The following is a 14,532-nucleotide window of genomic DNA, read 5'->3' on the forward strand; positions in this document are numbered from 1 at the left end:
CTTAAATATTAGTGTGTCAAAGTTCCTGCCATTCCCTTCTTACGAGAACGGGTTTCATCAGTGACCCCTAGTTAGTCACAAGGACTGTAGAGAGAGAGTCCCCGGGAGTTGTTGATCTTGTCAATGAGTACTTGAGGGGGGCTCCTAACCTCTTCATGACAACCCTCTGATAGCAAAATGCTTGGAGAAGGCTAATAAGGCCCGCTCGAGATGTACTCAGCCACTTTCAATTTTGAGGCTTTTCATGTCCGTGCCAGGCCCTTCTCACGAAGCATTACGCTAATCTAGCGCTAATGAAGAAATGTTTGATCAGTGAGGTTAACGCAGTCTGGTCTGTTTGTGCTTCATTCCGACAAAACATCATGTTCTCCTGGAAGCTTTGCTGCTCCGGAGGCCCCCCCACCCCCCGTATAATCAGAATAGGGGTCTCTATGGCAACCAGGCGCTTCACTTTTAAATTTAATTGGACTTAGTCTTTAATGTCTATAACCTGCTCCTTCTGTAGGATTGTTTACCAGGGAAAAAAAATCTGCGTCTTCTGTGACATAAATAAGATGAACGTCTATATCGTGCCGCTCGCTCGGGAGATGGAAGCCATTTTGTGGGCTGTAACCATGCATTAGGAATCGTTGTTGTTGCGGTTCACTAAATCAAAATGGAGGCGTCCATTGCCATTAGCAACCAGTCAGGTCACTGTATGTTGACTGATATCACGGCAGATATATTGTTTTATGTGTTACACTATGCCAGTATTTCTCCGAAATGCTTGATAGGACAAAATGGAGGTGACAAAAATGGTGGCTTTAATGGAGACAAAATGTCTGTCTCCACTGTACGGCGCAGAAGAGGGGTGTGGGGGGGGGTGTAAAAAAATCTGTTTCCTAAGTATATGAAGGAACAAATTATCAACTTAGTTACATGTTCGTCACAAAATGCCTCCCTGACTGTGTACGAGGGATACCATATTAGTGTGGACAATATAGAGGTGACAAAATGTCTGTGTCTACCTCACGTGCGAAAGGAGGGTTTAAAGGGGTGCTCCGGTGGAAAACAAATCTTTTTTTCATATCAACTGGCTCCAGAAAGTTAAACAGATTTGTACATTATTTCTATAAAGAACTTTTAATCCTTCCAGTACTTATCAGCTGCTGTATTCTACAGAGGAAGTTGTTTAGTTCTTTCCTGTCTGACCACAGTGCTCTCTGCTGACACCTCTGTCCATGTCAGGAACTGTCCAGAGCAGGAACAAATTCCAATGGCAAACCTAACCTGCTCTAGACAGTTCCTGACATGGACAGAGGTGGCAGCAAAGAGCACTGTGGCCAGACAGGAAAGAACTACACAACTTCCTTGGGAGCATACAGCAGCTGGTAAGTACTGGAAGGATTAAGATTTTTTTTATTAGAAGTAATTCAACTTTCTGGAATTTTTTTTCCACCGGAGTACCCCTATAATGTCTACTTCTATTCTAGGCAGTAAATATGTCTATGTCTGCCTTATCTGTGTGTGAGGGACAATAATTCAATATGTTCTGTTTGAAGATAACAGAATGTCTACCTCAACAACACGTCTGTGGGAAATCACCTTCATTTCCAGTGTGCGGTGGACACAGTATCAGTGTGTACTGTGTTGAGATGACAAAATGTCTGCCTCCACTGTGGGCAAAGGACAAAATGTCTGCCTCCACTGTGGGCAGAGGACAAAATGTCTGCCTCCACTGTGGGCAAAGGACAAAATGTCTGCCTCCACTGTGGGCAAAGGGCAAAATGTCTGCCTCCACTGTGGGCAAAGGACAAAATGTCTGCCTCCACTGTGGGTAAAGGACAAAATGTCTGCCTCCACTGTGGGCAGAGGACAAAATGTCTGCCTCCACTGTGGGCAGAGGACAAAATGTCTGCCTCCACTGTGGGCAAAGGACAAAATGTCTGCCTCCACTGTGGGCAAAGGACAAAATGTCTGCCTCTACTGTGGGCAAAGGACAAAATGTCTTCCTCCACTGTGGGCATAGGACAAAATGTCTGCCTCCACTGTGGGCAAAGGACAAAATGTCTGCCTCCACTGTGGGCAAAGGACAAAATGTCTTCCTCCACTGTGGGCATAGGACAAAATGTCTGCCTCCACTGTGGGCAAAGGACAAAATGTCTGCCTCTACTGTGGGCAGAGGACAAAATGTCTGCCTCCACTGTGGGCAAAGGACAAAATGTCTGCCTCCACTGTGGGCAAAGGACAAAATGTCTGCCTCCACTGTGGGCAAAGGACAAAATGTCTGCCTCTACTGTGGGCAAAGGGCAAAATGTCTGCCTCCACTGTGGGCAAAGGACAAAATGTCTGCCTCCACTGTGGGCAAAGGGCAAAATGTCTGCCTCCACTGTAGGTAGAAGATAACCAATCTCCATTATGTGTATAGAACAAAATGTCCATCTCTTCTGTGTGTTTGGGACAAAATGTCTACCTCTACTGTGGGCGGAGGACAACATGTCACCTTCTACTGTAGATAAAGTACAAAATTTCTGTCTCTGCTGTATCAGGGCGACAAAATGTCCGCCTCTACAGTCTTCTGTTATTCTCCTCTACTGACATTATTGGTCAGATGTTGGGAATCTGTGGATCAGCACTTTATTTTAGAATAACATTGATTTCAATAATTTCTCGCTGTGAGTCATTGCTGGCAACGAAATCACGAACTGTGTCGGGGAAGCAAAGTGTCGTCCATATTGAGTCACACAGCGATGAGTGCTGAACTAAAAGGGTTCATTTTGTACTTATATCTCATATGTCACCATGAAAAACACCTTGAAAGAGGATTTGTAGTGACTATATATAGATAGGGATAAGAAAATCGGTTCGGCGAGAATTCAGTTAAAAAAAGTTTTCCAAAAATTTGGATTTGAACATTTTTGTGATTTGTTTTGGATTTGTCTCGTACTTTCTCCTGCGCACTGAGCAGCTCGGAGGTAAGCGGCGATCCTGTATGCATCACAGCTTTTATTCACTATGGGGGAGATTTATCAAAACCTGGCCAAAGGAAAAGTTGCTGAGTTGCCCATAGCAACCAATCAGATCGCTTCTTTCATTTTTGAAAAGGCCTGGAAAAAATGAAAGAAGCGATCTGATTGGTTGCTATGGGCAACTGGTCACATTCTCCTCTGCACAGGTTTTGATCAATCTCCCCCGATGTTCGCTGAGATGGTTTCTCTGTAAACAGCCCAGTCAATTGTGCTGTACAGGAACAGGGACTCCTACCTTTGACAGGAGTCCCTGCTCCTGTCCATGCTTTCTGTGAGCAATGGCAGAGCAATTAGGGCACTTTCCAAATCTGAAAAACATGATCTGAAATGAATCTGACAGGTTCTTTAAACTGAACCCGAAACAAAGATCAGGAGATTCAGATATATATATATATATATATATATATATATATATATATATACATACACACAATCTATATATATATACATACACACAATATATATATATATATATATATACACAGTATGTGTATATATATATACATATATATATTTATAGATAGATAAATATATAGATAGATATATAAATAAATAAATATATATCTATATATAAATATATATATATATATATATATATATATATATATATATATATATATATATATATAGTATTTGCACTTATGCCCACTAGAGGGCAGGCTAAGACTTAGCTGCCAAAATTTCACAGCAAGCATTGATGCCATAATAACAAACAAGATCATAAAGATAGCAAAAAAAAACAAAAAAAAACTATTGGGTCTTTTGACTCTCACCTAATTTTTTGGCTACTGCGGCATCTTCTTCAGAGTCCACCAACCCAAATCCCACCCCTTTATCTTCCAGGACTTGGGCAGCTAACTAGGGAAAAAGACAAAAAGGGAGAGAAAAAAAAGGGAAGAGAGAAAAGAGAGAATGTTTTAGGACTGTAAAACCAAGGAATAGCATTCAGAGCATTCTATTATATCAGTGTTTCCCAACCGGGGTGCCTCCAGCTGTTGCAAAACTACAACTCCCAGCATGCCTGGACAGCCTTTGGCTGTCTGGGCATGCTGGGAGTTGTAGTTTTGCAACAGCTGAAGGCACCCCGGTTGGGAAACAGTGTATCTTATAAACAGTCTGGTCCACCGCTACACAACAATCATTCCTAAGACACTTGGTAAAGACATAACATAGGCGGTACGGAATTTGTAAAAGATTCTGTGATATCCATAACCATTCATATGAATAATTCTGCAAAACAATGTCAGAAATGGTACAGCAAAAGGAAGGCAAACAAAATGGATAATTAAATTATTATAATAATTTTAATAATTATTTTTAAAACTGTCATGAAAAAAAAATGTACTCACCTGCCGCTGATCCTCCACTGGCGCTGCTCCCCACTTCCTGTTCTCCATCCCCATACATAAGAAGTACACTGGTTAGTGATTGGCTGAGTGGGCACCTCCTATGTGTCTGGATGGAGAACAGGAAGCCCTGACAGAGGGGATCAGGACCGATCAGGAGGTGAGTATACTTTTGTTTTTTGTTTTTACCTGACACCCTGAGTAGTTGTAAAAGTTTAAAATAAAATATTCTTCCTCATAAACCTTTCAAAAATTGAGTGACATCATAGATACCATGTATTAAGGAACGCATAGTTTTCCTAGAATGTAATTTACATTAATAATTATGTTCTTGTGTTCTGGAAAACAGCTTATCATTTTTGTGCTGTTTACAATCCACCTCAATAGAGTTTGTTAGCTAAAACTAATCCCAATTTACAAGAACATAACTACTATAATACTGCTCCTATATACAAGAATATAACTACTATAATACTGCTCCTATATACAAGAATATAACTACTATAATACTGCCTCCTATATACAAGAATATAACTACTATAATACTGCTCCTATATACAAGAATATAACTACTATAATACTGCTCCTATATACAAGAATATAACTACTATAATACTGCCTCCTATATACAAGAATATAACTACTATAATACTGCTCCTATATACAAGAATATATCTACTATAATACTGCTTCTATATACAAGAATATAACTACTATAATACTGCTCCTATATACAAGAATATAACTACTATAATACTGCCTCCTAAATACAAGAATATAACTACTATAATACTGCTCCTATATACAAGAATATAACTACTATAATACTGCCTCCTATATACAAGAATATAACTACTATAATACTGCTCCTATATGCAAGAATATAACTACTATAATACTGCTCCTATACACAAGAATATAATTACTATAATACTGCTCCCTATATACAAGAATATAACTACTATAATACTGCTCCTATATACAAGAATATAACTACTATAATACTGCCCCTATATACAAGAATATAACTACTATAATACTGCTCCTATATACAAGAATATAACTATTATAATACTGCTCCTATACACAAGAATATAATTACTATAATACTGCTCCCTATATACAAGAATATAACTACTATAATACTGCTCCTATACACAAGAATATAATTACTATAATACTGCTCCCTATATACAAGAATATAACTACTATAATACTGCTCCTATATACAAGAATATAACTACTATAATACTGCCTCCTATATACAAGAATATAATTACTATAATACTGCCTCCTATATACAAGAATATAACTACTATAATACTGCCTCCTATATACAAGAATATAACTACTATAATACTGCTCCTATATACAAGAATATAACTACTATAATACTGCTCCTATATACAGGAATATAACTACTATAATACTGCTCCTATATACAAGAATATAACTACTATAATACTTCTCCTATATACAAGAATATTTAAGAACTTGTGAACTCTTAGATTTCTGTTGGAATGTTTTTTTCTGTTACATTATTATTTTGGCTCCAATCTCCAGATTCCATAGTGACTAATTCTCCTGGATACCTGCGCCTCGTCTCTGCCAATTGGCGCTACACTTTACTTTTCTTGAAGAGTTTAGACAATTTCTACAAGGCAGCCTTCTGAACCCTGTCTCCCGTCTGTCTTCCACGACACCTCGCTCTCGTGACGCCGCCCACGTAGGAACCTATTATGTTTGGATGCGGTTAGTAAGACGAGCAGATGCTCAAAAGGCAAAAAAAAAATTATACGAAAAAAAATCTTGTGATCTCTACAGTAAACAGCAGTTGGCCAAACACATAGGATGGATTTGTGGGTTGTGATGCCATCTAGTGGTAGAAGCAGCTGTGCAATGTCTACACATCTGTGGGCATCATCTTCAGCTGGACGCTGACTTTTACACCTCCATTCAACCGGATATAATAGACAATGGTGGAGATTTATCAAAACGTGTTCAGAGGAAAAGTTGCTGAGTTGTCCAGATCACGTCTTTCATTTTTTAAAAGGTCCCTGAAAAAATGAAAGAAGCGATCTGATTGGTTGCTATGGGCAACTCAGCAACTTCTCCTCTGGACAGGTTTTGATAAATGTTCCCTAATGTTACTTCCGGGTATAAAGTGGGTATAAATGGGGGGGGGGGGGGGGGGCAATGGCCAGTAAAGGGAGTTTTGTGCAGGGCTGGTGCAAGGATTTTTTGCCGCCCTAGGCAGAACCTCGATTTGACGCCAAGTTACATCCCCCCCCCCCCCAGTCTGAACTGTGTCCAGTATTGCTGAGAATTCGCACTCTGATGCGAAAAGAAATTGCGAGACTTTCTCAGTGAAACTTGTATGTTGTGAGGCGCTTGTGAAATAGAGGGGGAGGTAAAGAAATGTTTATTGTCTGCCATTGTGAACCTTGAAAAGTTTTGCCTGCCATGTGCAAAATACGTGCCGAAGTTTTGCTGCGTAACAAAACGCTGGCTTTACCTGAAAGAGTTAAATATGTGGAGAAGTGCATGAAAAAGTCCCGCGCTGGTCAGCATCCCGCCCCTGGGCATGGAAGTCATGTTGCCCTTCTGAGTCCTAGGTGGAACCAGAAAGATACACCCCTTATTGCTGAGGGAGCGGAAGTCAGCGATGCACCGCTGACGTATTTCCGGCCGGCGGCCATCTTACCGAAGCCCACTATATAGGGAACAGCGCCGCTGGACCTCTTCAGTCTGACGGAAGTCAGTGAAGAGAGCAACATGGCAGAAGCACAGCAGAGCACGTGATCCAAGAGTCCTTAGATGGCGCCCAGCACCCAAAATGCTGCAGCGGCCATGGCTCAAGTTTTTCAAGAGTTGGCGGATTGGCTGCACAGGATGTCAATCGGGGCCTAAGACGCCTGCCTGAAAGTCCCGCTGCATCGTCAAGAGGAGTGTTGCTGGTGAGGTTGTCCCCACACCACTGGGACTGGGGATCCTGGGTGGAGATCTACTCCAAGGAATCGGATGTGAGTACCCCGGCTGAGGTCGCTTTTTCTTCCCCCTCCATCCACTCCTAGCCCAGAGTCTACCCCCCAAGTCCAGAAGGCCACGACACGCCCCCAGTCACCACCGCTGCCCCGGTGGATATTTGGTGATGAGCCTCAAGTAATCCAATATATGAGGCAGTACCTCCTACCCCTGCCAGGGAAGATAGTGCCGATAGCCCAGTCCGAGAGGGCTAAGCAAGAGCCCCAGATGCCTGCTATAGTGGAGGAGATGAGAGCACAGAGGAGGAGAGAGTATGGCCCTAAGAAAATGCCGTATGAAGTGTGCCAAGCGCAACAAAAATCCTTGAAACCCTGTACATCAGGATGTTGGAACACCCCTGAGAGGGAGAGCCATAAGGTATGGGGGTATGGCACCCCAACAGACTGCCGCCACAGTGGTACCATTCTTGTGAATCGAAGGACGATCAAGAGAGACTATCTCCCACCACCACTACATTCTCTGGAGAGCGGGAGATAGTGGAATAAATATACTCCGGTCCGCAGTGTGAGTGGAGAGTGGGCGGCAGTGGTAACCCCTCCAAAGAATCCAACACATCTCCCTTTCGCCTTTTTCCCATCAGAAGATTTTAATGCGGACCCCAATGGCTTGCTGTCCCCTAAAGCTAAAGGTACCGATCAAGAAGAAGAGTTCCTGCCCGAGGCGCCCGTCATGTCTCCCGTATACCAACCAGGAACAAGCAAGAATTCTGCAGAAGTGCCCAGACCTACTCCTGGCGTTGAGGTGGTTTTGCCTGCTCATCGGGCACCAACTAAAGTGCTTCGGTCTACTCCTGCTGACCCAACAGTCACCAAAACTTTGTCCCCCAGTGGCACAAGCTGCTGCGGTACAGATAGTGGTAACAGTGAGCCCCACCATCAGTGATTCTACCTTGTCACGAGTATCCTGGAATACAAGAGTCAGTCCGTTGGAGGGGGCACAGTCCCATGGTCCCCGCTGTATGTCCCAACTTTGAAAGCAATCCGACAGGCGATGCTGGGAAGGCCAATTCCCAGGATAAAGCTCACATGTGATGCTGTTGTTTCTTTCTGCCATTAAGTCGTGAGACTGACTGTTGTTTGTGGAAGTACCACTTTTATTTTACAGGTTCTACGTAACGTTGAAGAAATGTGTCTGGTGGACTAACCAAGAACTATTTGCAACTATTCTGCATAAGTTGTGTGCCCAGCTTACAGCCATGATCCTTTACTGCAGACTCTAACAAACCAGAACTGTAGAGCGGTAATACAGTGACCCCTCGACCTACGATGGCCCCGACATCAAAATGCCATATGGACTCTTTCCGAATTCACCAGCCCTGTGCAGGACATTCACTATAAATGCCCCAGGAACTCTATACCATTGTTTGGGCCAGTGGCCTAGTCTTTCACCCTCCTTCAAGGACATGTCACCGAGAACTGCTTTATTTAAGAGGGGGAGTTTGTGGTGGCCCAGTACAGAAGTGACTCTTCTGTGCAATCTATGGTCCTTTTCAGGTCCAGTCTTATCTGAGTGCAGAACAGTCAAGACCTGAGAGTGTCTGGTGTCCTGAAGAGACCCAAGGCCTAACCATGCAGCCACGCTTTCACCAACCAAGTGCCCCACAGGTGAATGTCAAAGCCTGGTAAGTTACCACAGGGATGAAGTCTAGTCAGTCATAGTTTAGTCAGTCAATCCTTCTAAAGTCAACATGGGTCTTCATATTTCAGTCCAAGTCCACTACAAGTCCCAGCGAGCCCTCAAGTCTCTAAAGTCACCGGTCATCTCCTTGGGCCTAACTGAGCTGTAAAGACTATAACACCTGTCTAAAGTAAAGTAAAGTAAAGCTGCCATTGTTCCGTAACTTGGCATCGGAGTCATTATTTGCCCTGCGCTGAGCCCAGGATCCAGCGGCCATACCTTGGGTAGTGCAGAGGTTAACCACTCCCTGGTGTAACGAATACAAGGGTTAATGCCATCTGCCCCTAGGGTAATAACATCTGCCCTTCATCACACCCTCACCACACCCGTTTTAAGATAGCTAAAAGGACTCCCAGGCTAGAGGTGACTGTTCATATTAGACTACCATGGGCCAAACCCACTGATTTTGAACACCTAATGTGTTTCAGGTATTGGTATGATGTCAGAAAACAAAAGAATCGGACATGTTGAATATCAAAAAACCCAATCCCTTGTTTTCAATGTAGATATAGCTGCTTGGTCCATCACAGTAGCTCCCTGCCCAGGACTGTTCCCTGCCCAGGACTGTTCCCTGCCCAGGACTGTTCCCTGCCCTGGACTCTTCTCTGCCCTGGACTCTTCCCTGCCCTGCACTCTTCCCTGCTCTGGACTCTTCCCTGCCCTGGACTCTTCCCTGCCCAGGACTCTTCCCTGCCCAGGACTTTCCCCTGCCCAGGACTTTTTCCTGCCCAGGACTTTTTCCTGCCCAGGACTTTTCCCTGCCCAGGACTCTTCCCTGCCCAGGACTCTTCCCTGCCCAGGACTCTTCCCTGCCCAGGACTCTTATCTGCCCAGGACTCTTATCTACCCAGGACTTCTCTCTGCCGAGACTTCTCTGTCTGAGACTCCTCTTTACCTGGTACTGATCTCTGTCTTGGTCACTTCTCTGCCCTGGACTCTTCCCTGCCCTGGACTCTTCCCTGCCCAGGACTCTTATCTGCCCACGACTTGTATCTGCCCAGGACTTCTCTCTGCCCAGACTTCTCTGTCTGGGAATCCTCTTTACCGGGTACTGATCTCTGTCTGGGTCACTTCTCTACCCTGGACTCCATTCTCTTTGCTAGGACTCCCCTCAAAGTACTTATAAAGCCCCTTACACCCAGTACGACAAATACCTGTCCTTTTGGCATATTATGGGCTGGAATAACACTTTTACTTATTGGGAAATTCAATCACCAGCGGGTTTTCAGAACATACTACATATTTGCCAACAGGCCCAGTTTTGGCAGGACAGTCCCACAAACTAGACCACAAAAGGGGAGGGGCTTGCATTAAAAATTAAGAGCCTTAGATTGGGATTACACAAAACTTTTGTTTGGCATTTATTTTGTCCAGCAAAATAAAATGTCACAAAAAAACTGCCTCCATGTTTTTCACTCCCAAGATGCCGTTTTAGTGGCTTAAAAAAATAAAATATTAAACAAAATATATGTGTGTATTAGCGTTGGCGTTTTTTGGTGTGGGCCTATATCCTGGTGGGCTCTATATTAAGCACCATTCGTAGGCTCTATGGGGGAAATTTATCAAAACCTGTGCAGAGGAAAAGTTGCCCAGTTGCCCATAGCAACCAATCAACTAACTTCTTTCATTTTGCAGAGGCCTTGTTAAAAATGAAAGAAGCGATCTGATTGGTTGCTATGGGGAACTCAGCAACTTTTCCTCTGGACAAGTTTTGATAAATCCCCCCCTATATCTATATTCAGCTCCATTGGTGGGCCCTACATTCAGCACCATTGGTGGGCCCTGTATTCAGCTTCATTTGTGGGCCCTTTATTCAGTGCTATTGGTGGGCTCCATAATCACTTTTATTGGTGGGCTCTATAATGAGTGCCATTGGTGGGCTCTATAATGAGTGCCATTGGTGGGCTCTATAATGAGTGCCATTGGTGGGCTCTATAATGAGTGCCATTGGTGGGCTCTGTAATCCGTACCATTGGTGGGCTCTATAATCAGTGCCATGGGTGGGCTTTATAATCAGTACCATCGGTGGGCTCTATAAACAGTGCCATTGGTGGGCTCTATAATCAGTGCCATTGGTGGGCTCTATAATCAGTGCATTGGTGGGCTCTATAATCAGTACCATGGGTGGGCTCTATAATCAGTGCCATTGGTGGGCTCTATAACCAGCACCATTGGTGGGCTCTATAATCAGTACCATTGGTGGGCTCTATAATCATTACCATTGGTGGGCTCTATAATCATTGCCATTGGTGGGCTCTATAATCAGTGCCATGGTGGGCTCTATAATCACTACCATTGGTGGGCTCTATAATCAGTGCCATTGGTGGGCTCTATAATCAGTGCCATTGGTGGGCTCTATAATCAGTACCATTGGTGGGCTCTATAATCAGTACCATTGGTGGGCTCTATAATCAGTACCATTGGTGGGCTCTATAATCAGTACCATTGGTGAGCTCTATAATCAGTACCATTGGTGGGCTCTATAATCAATACCATTGGTGGGCTCTATAATCAGTACCATTGGTGGGCTCTATAATCAGTACCATTGGTGGGCTCTATAATCAGTGCCATTGGTGGGCTCTATAATCACTACCATTGGTGGGCTCTATAATCAGTGCCATTGGTGGGCTCTATAATCAGTGCCATTGGTGGGCTCTATAATCAGTACCATTGGTGGGCTCTATAATCAGTGCCATTGGTGGGCTCTATAATCAGTGCCATTGGTGGGCTCTATAATCAGTACCATTGGTGGGCTCTATAATCAGTACCATTGGTGGGCTCTATAATCAGTACCATTGGTGGGCTCTATAATCAGTACCATTGGTGAGCTCTATAATCAGTACCATTAGTGGGCTCTATAATCAGTACCATTGGTGGGCTCTATAATCAGTACCATTGGTGGGCTCTATAATCACAGCTCAGCTTTCACTTTACCAGAGCAACAAAAGAAATGAAAGCTGAACTATGAGTGGTTGCTATGGGCAACAAAGAAAATCTCACTATAAGATGGCATTGTTATATAAAATAAGAGAAGCCCTCAAACATAATAATAACTTTGTAATGGCTGTAATGGCGGCCATATTGGTTGTTACCAGATACAGATATATAGAAAAGTTTAAAAAAATATATATATTTTATTTCTAGTATTGTTTAAAAAAAAAAAAAAAAAGTAACCGATGCTAAAGAGAACTGTAGGACAGGTGCATACAATGTATTGCTCCCTGTTATCAGCCATTTCAGGTTGAGGAGAGGTGACTGTAGGACAGGTGAATACAATCTATTGTTCGCTGTTATCAGCCATTTCCGGTTGGCGGGAGGTGACTGTAGGACAGGTGAATACAATCTATTGTTCGCTGTTATCAGCAATTTTCGGTTGGCGGGAGGTGACTGTAGGACAGGTGAATACAATCTATTGTTCGCTGTTATCAGCCATTTCCGGTTGGCGGGAGGTGACTGTAGGACAGGTGAATACAATCTATTGTTCGCTGTTATCAGCCATTTCCGGTTGGCGGGAGGTGACTGTAGGACAGGTGAATACAATCTATTGTTCGCTGTTATCAGCCATTTCCGGTTGGCGGGAGGTGACTGTAGGACAGGTGAATACAATCTATTGTTCGCTGTTATCAGCCATTTTCGGTTGGCGGGAGGTGACTGTAGGACAGGTGAATACAATCTATTGTTTGTTGTTATCAGCCATTTCAGGTTGGGGGAGGTGACTGTAGGACAGGTGAATACAATCTATTGTTCGCTGTTATCAGCCATTTCCGGTTGGCGGGAGGTGACTGTAGGACAGGTGAATACAATCTATCGTTCCCTGTTATCAGCCATTTCCGGTTGGCGGGAGGTGACTGTAGGACAGGTGAATACAATCTATTGTTTGTTGTTATCAGCCATTTCCGGTTGGGGGAGGTGACTGTAGGACAGGTGAATACAATCTATTGTTCGCTGTTATCAGCCATTTCCGGTTGGCGGGAGGTGACTGTAGGACAGGTGAATACAATCTATTGTTTGTTGTTATCAGCCATTTCAGGTTGGGGAGGTGACTGTAGGACAGGTGAATACAATCTATTGTTCGCTGTTATCAGCCATTTTCGGTTGGCGGGAGGTGACTGTAGGACAGGTGAATACAATCTATCGTTCCCTGTTATCAGCCATTTCAGGTTGGGGAGGTGACTGTAGGACAGGTGAATACAATCTATTGTTCGCTGTTATCAGCCATTTCCGGTTGGCGGGAGGTGACTGTAGGACAGGTGAATACAATCTATTGTTCGCTGTTATCAGCCATTTTCGGTTGGCGGGAGGTGACTGTAGGACAGGTGAATACAATCTATTGTTTGTTGTTATCAGCCATTTCAGGTTGGGGGAGGTGACTGTAGGACAGGTGAATACAATCTATTGTTCGCTGTTATCAGCCATTTCCGGTTGGCGGGAGGTGACTGTAGGACAGGTGAATACAATCTATTGTTTGTTGTTATCAGCCATTTCCGGTTGGGGGAGGTGACTGTAGGACAGGTGAATACAATCTATTGTTCGCTGTTATCAGCCATTTCCGGTTGGCGGGAGGTGACTGTAGGACAGGTGAATACAATCTATTGTTTGTTGTTATCAGCCATTTCCGGTTGGGGGAGGTGACTGTAGGACAGGTGAATACAATCTATTGTTCGCTGTTATCAGCCATTTCCGGTTGGCGGGAGGTGACTGTAGGACAGGTGAATACAATCTATTGTTTGTTGTTATCAGCCATTTCCGGTTGGGGGAGGTGACTGTAGGACAGGTGAATACAATCTATTGTTCGCTGTTATCAGCCATTTCCGGTTGGCGGGAGGTGACTGTAGGACAGGTGAATACAATCTATTGTTTGTTGTTATCAGCCATTTCCGGTTGGGGGAGGTGACTGTAGGACAGGTGAATACAATCTATTGTTCGCTGTTATCAGCCATTTCCGGTTGGCGGGAGGTGACTGTAGGACAGGTGAATACAATCTATTGTTTGTTGTTATCAGCCATTTCAGGTTGGGGAGGTGACTGTAGGACAGGTGAATACAATCTATTGCTCTCTGCTACAGGCTGAATGATGAGACTTGATAAGGCCACATAGGTCCTCATGTCCGGAGTATTTTGGGTGCTGTTAAGGCGTCCGGAGAGCGGGCGTCTGAGCTACGGTGAACCTTATAAAGAGTCTATTTTTGACCCTCTTGGAAGGTGCTGCTGGGGCAGGGTGAGAGGAGCTTTCGTCCCCTCTAAGCCTGTGGAGCGACGACCATATGGAGCAGGGCTGCTATTCCCCTGAATGTGCACTTCAGCCTGTAACCTAAGCAGTGCCCGGGGTGAGGTATGCCAGCCAGCTCCACTCAACACTTCTCCCGATCCAGTCCATCTGCCCCGGGACAGCCCATTCTTGGCCACAGCAACTGCTCTTCTCCAATGCACTGGGAGAACTGGGAGGACTTTGTATTT

At 44.0% G+C, this 14,532-nt stretch overlaps 1 protein-coding gene across 4 annotated transcripts in view; it reads right to left on the bottom strand.

Annotated features, from left to right (window-relative positions):
* CASQ1 (calsequestrin 1) overlaps positions 1-14,532 on the bottom strand; it is an 85,265-nt gene that overhangs the window by 55,706 nt on the left and 15,027 nt on the right. For 2 of the 4 annotated variants that reach the window (XM_056544970.1, XM_056544969.1), the window contains one exon: positions 3,782-3,866. In XM_056544970.1, the coding sequence (XP_056400945.1) occupies positions 3,782-3,866 (85 nt within the window). Of the gene's footprint in view, positions 1-3,781; positions 3,867-5,891; positions 6,064-10,230; positions 10,418-14,532 lie in introns of those variants that run through there. The other 2 variants (XM_056544972.1, XM_056544971.1) reach the window with 2 other exon arrangements.

Source organism: Hyla sarda, chromosome 11 (assembly GCF_029499605.1).
Source record: "Hyla sarda isolate aHylSar1 chromosome 11, aHylSar1.hap1, whole genome shotgun sequence".
Classification (NCBI taxonomy): Eukaryota; Metazoa; Chordata; class Amphibia; order Anura; family Hylidae; genus Hyla; species Hyla sarda.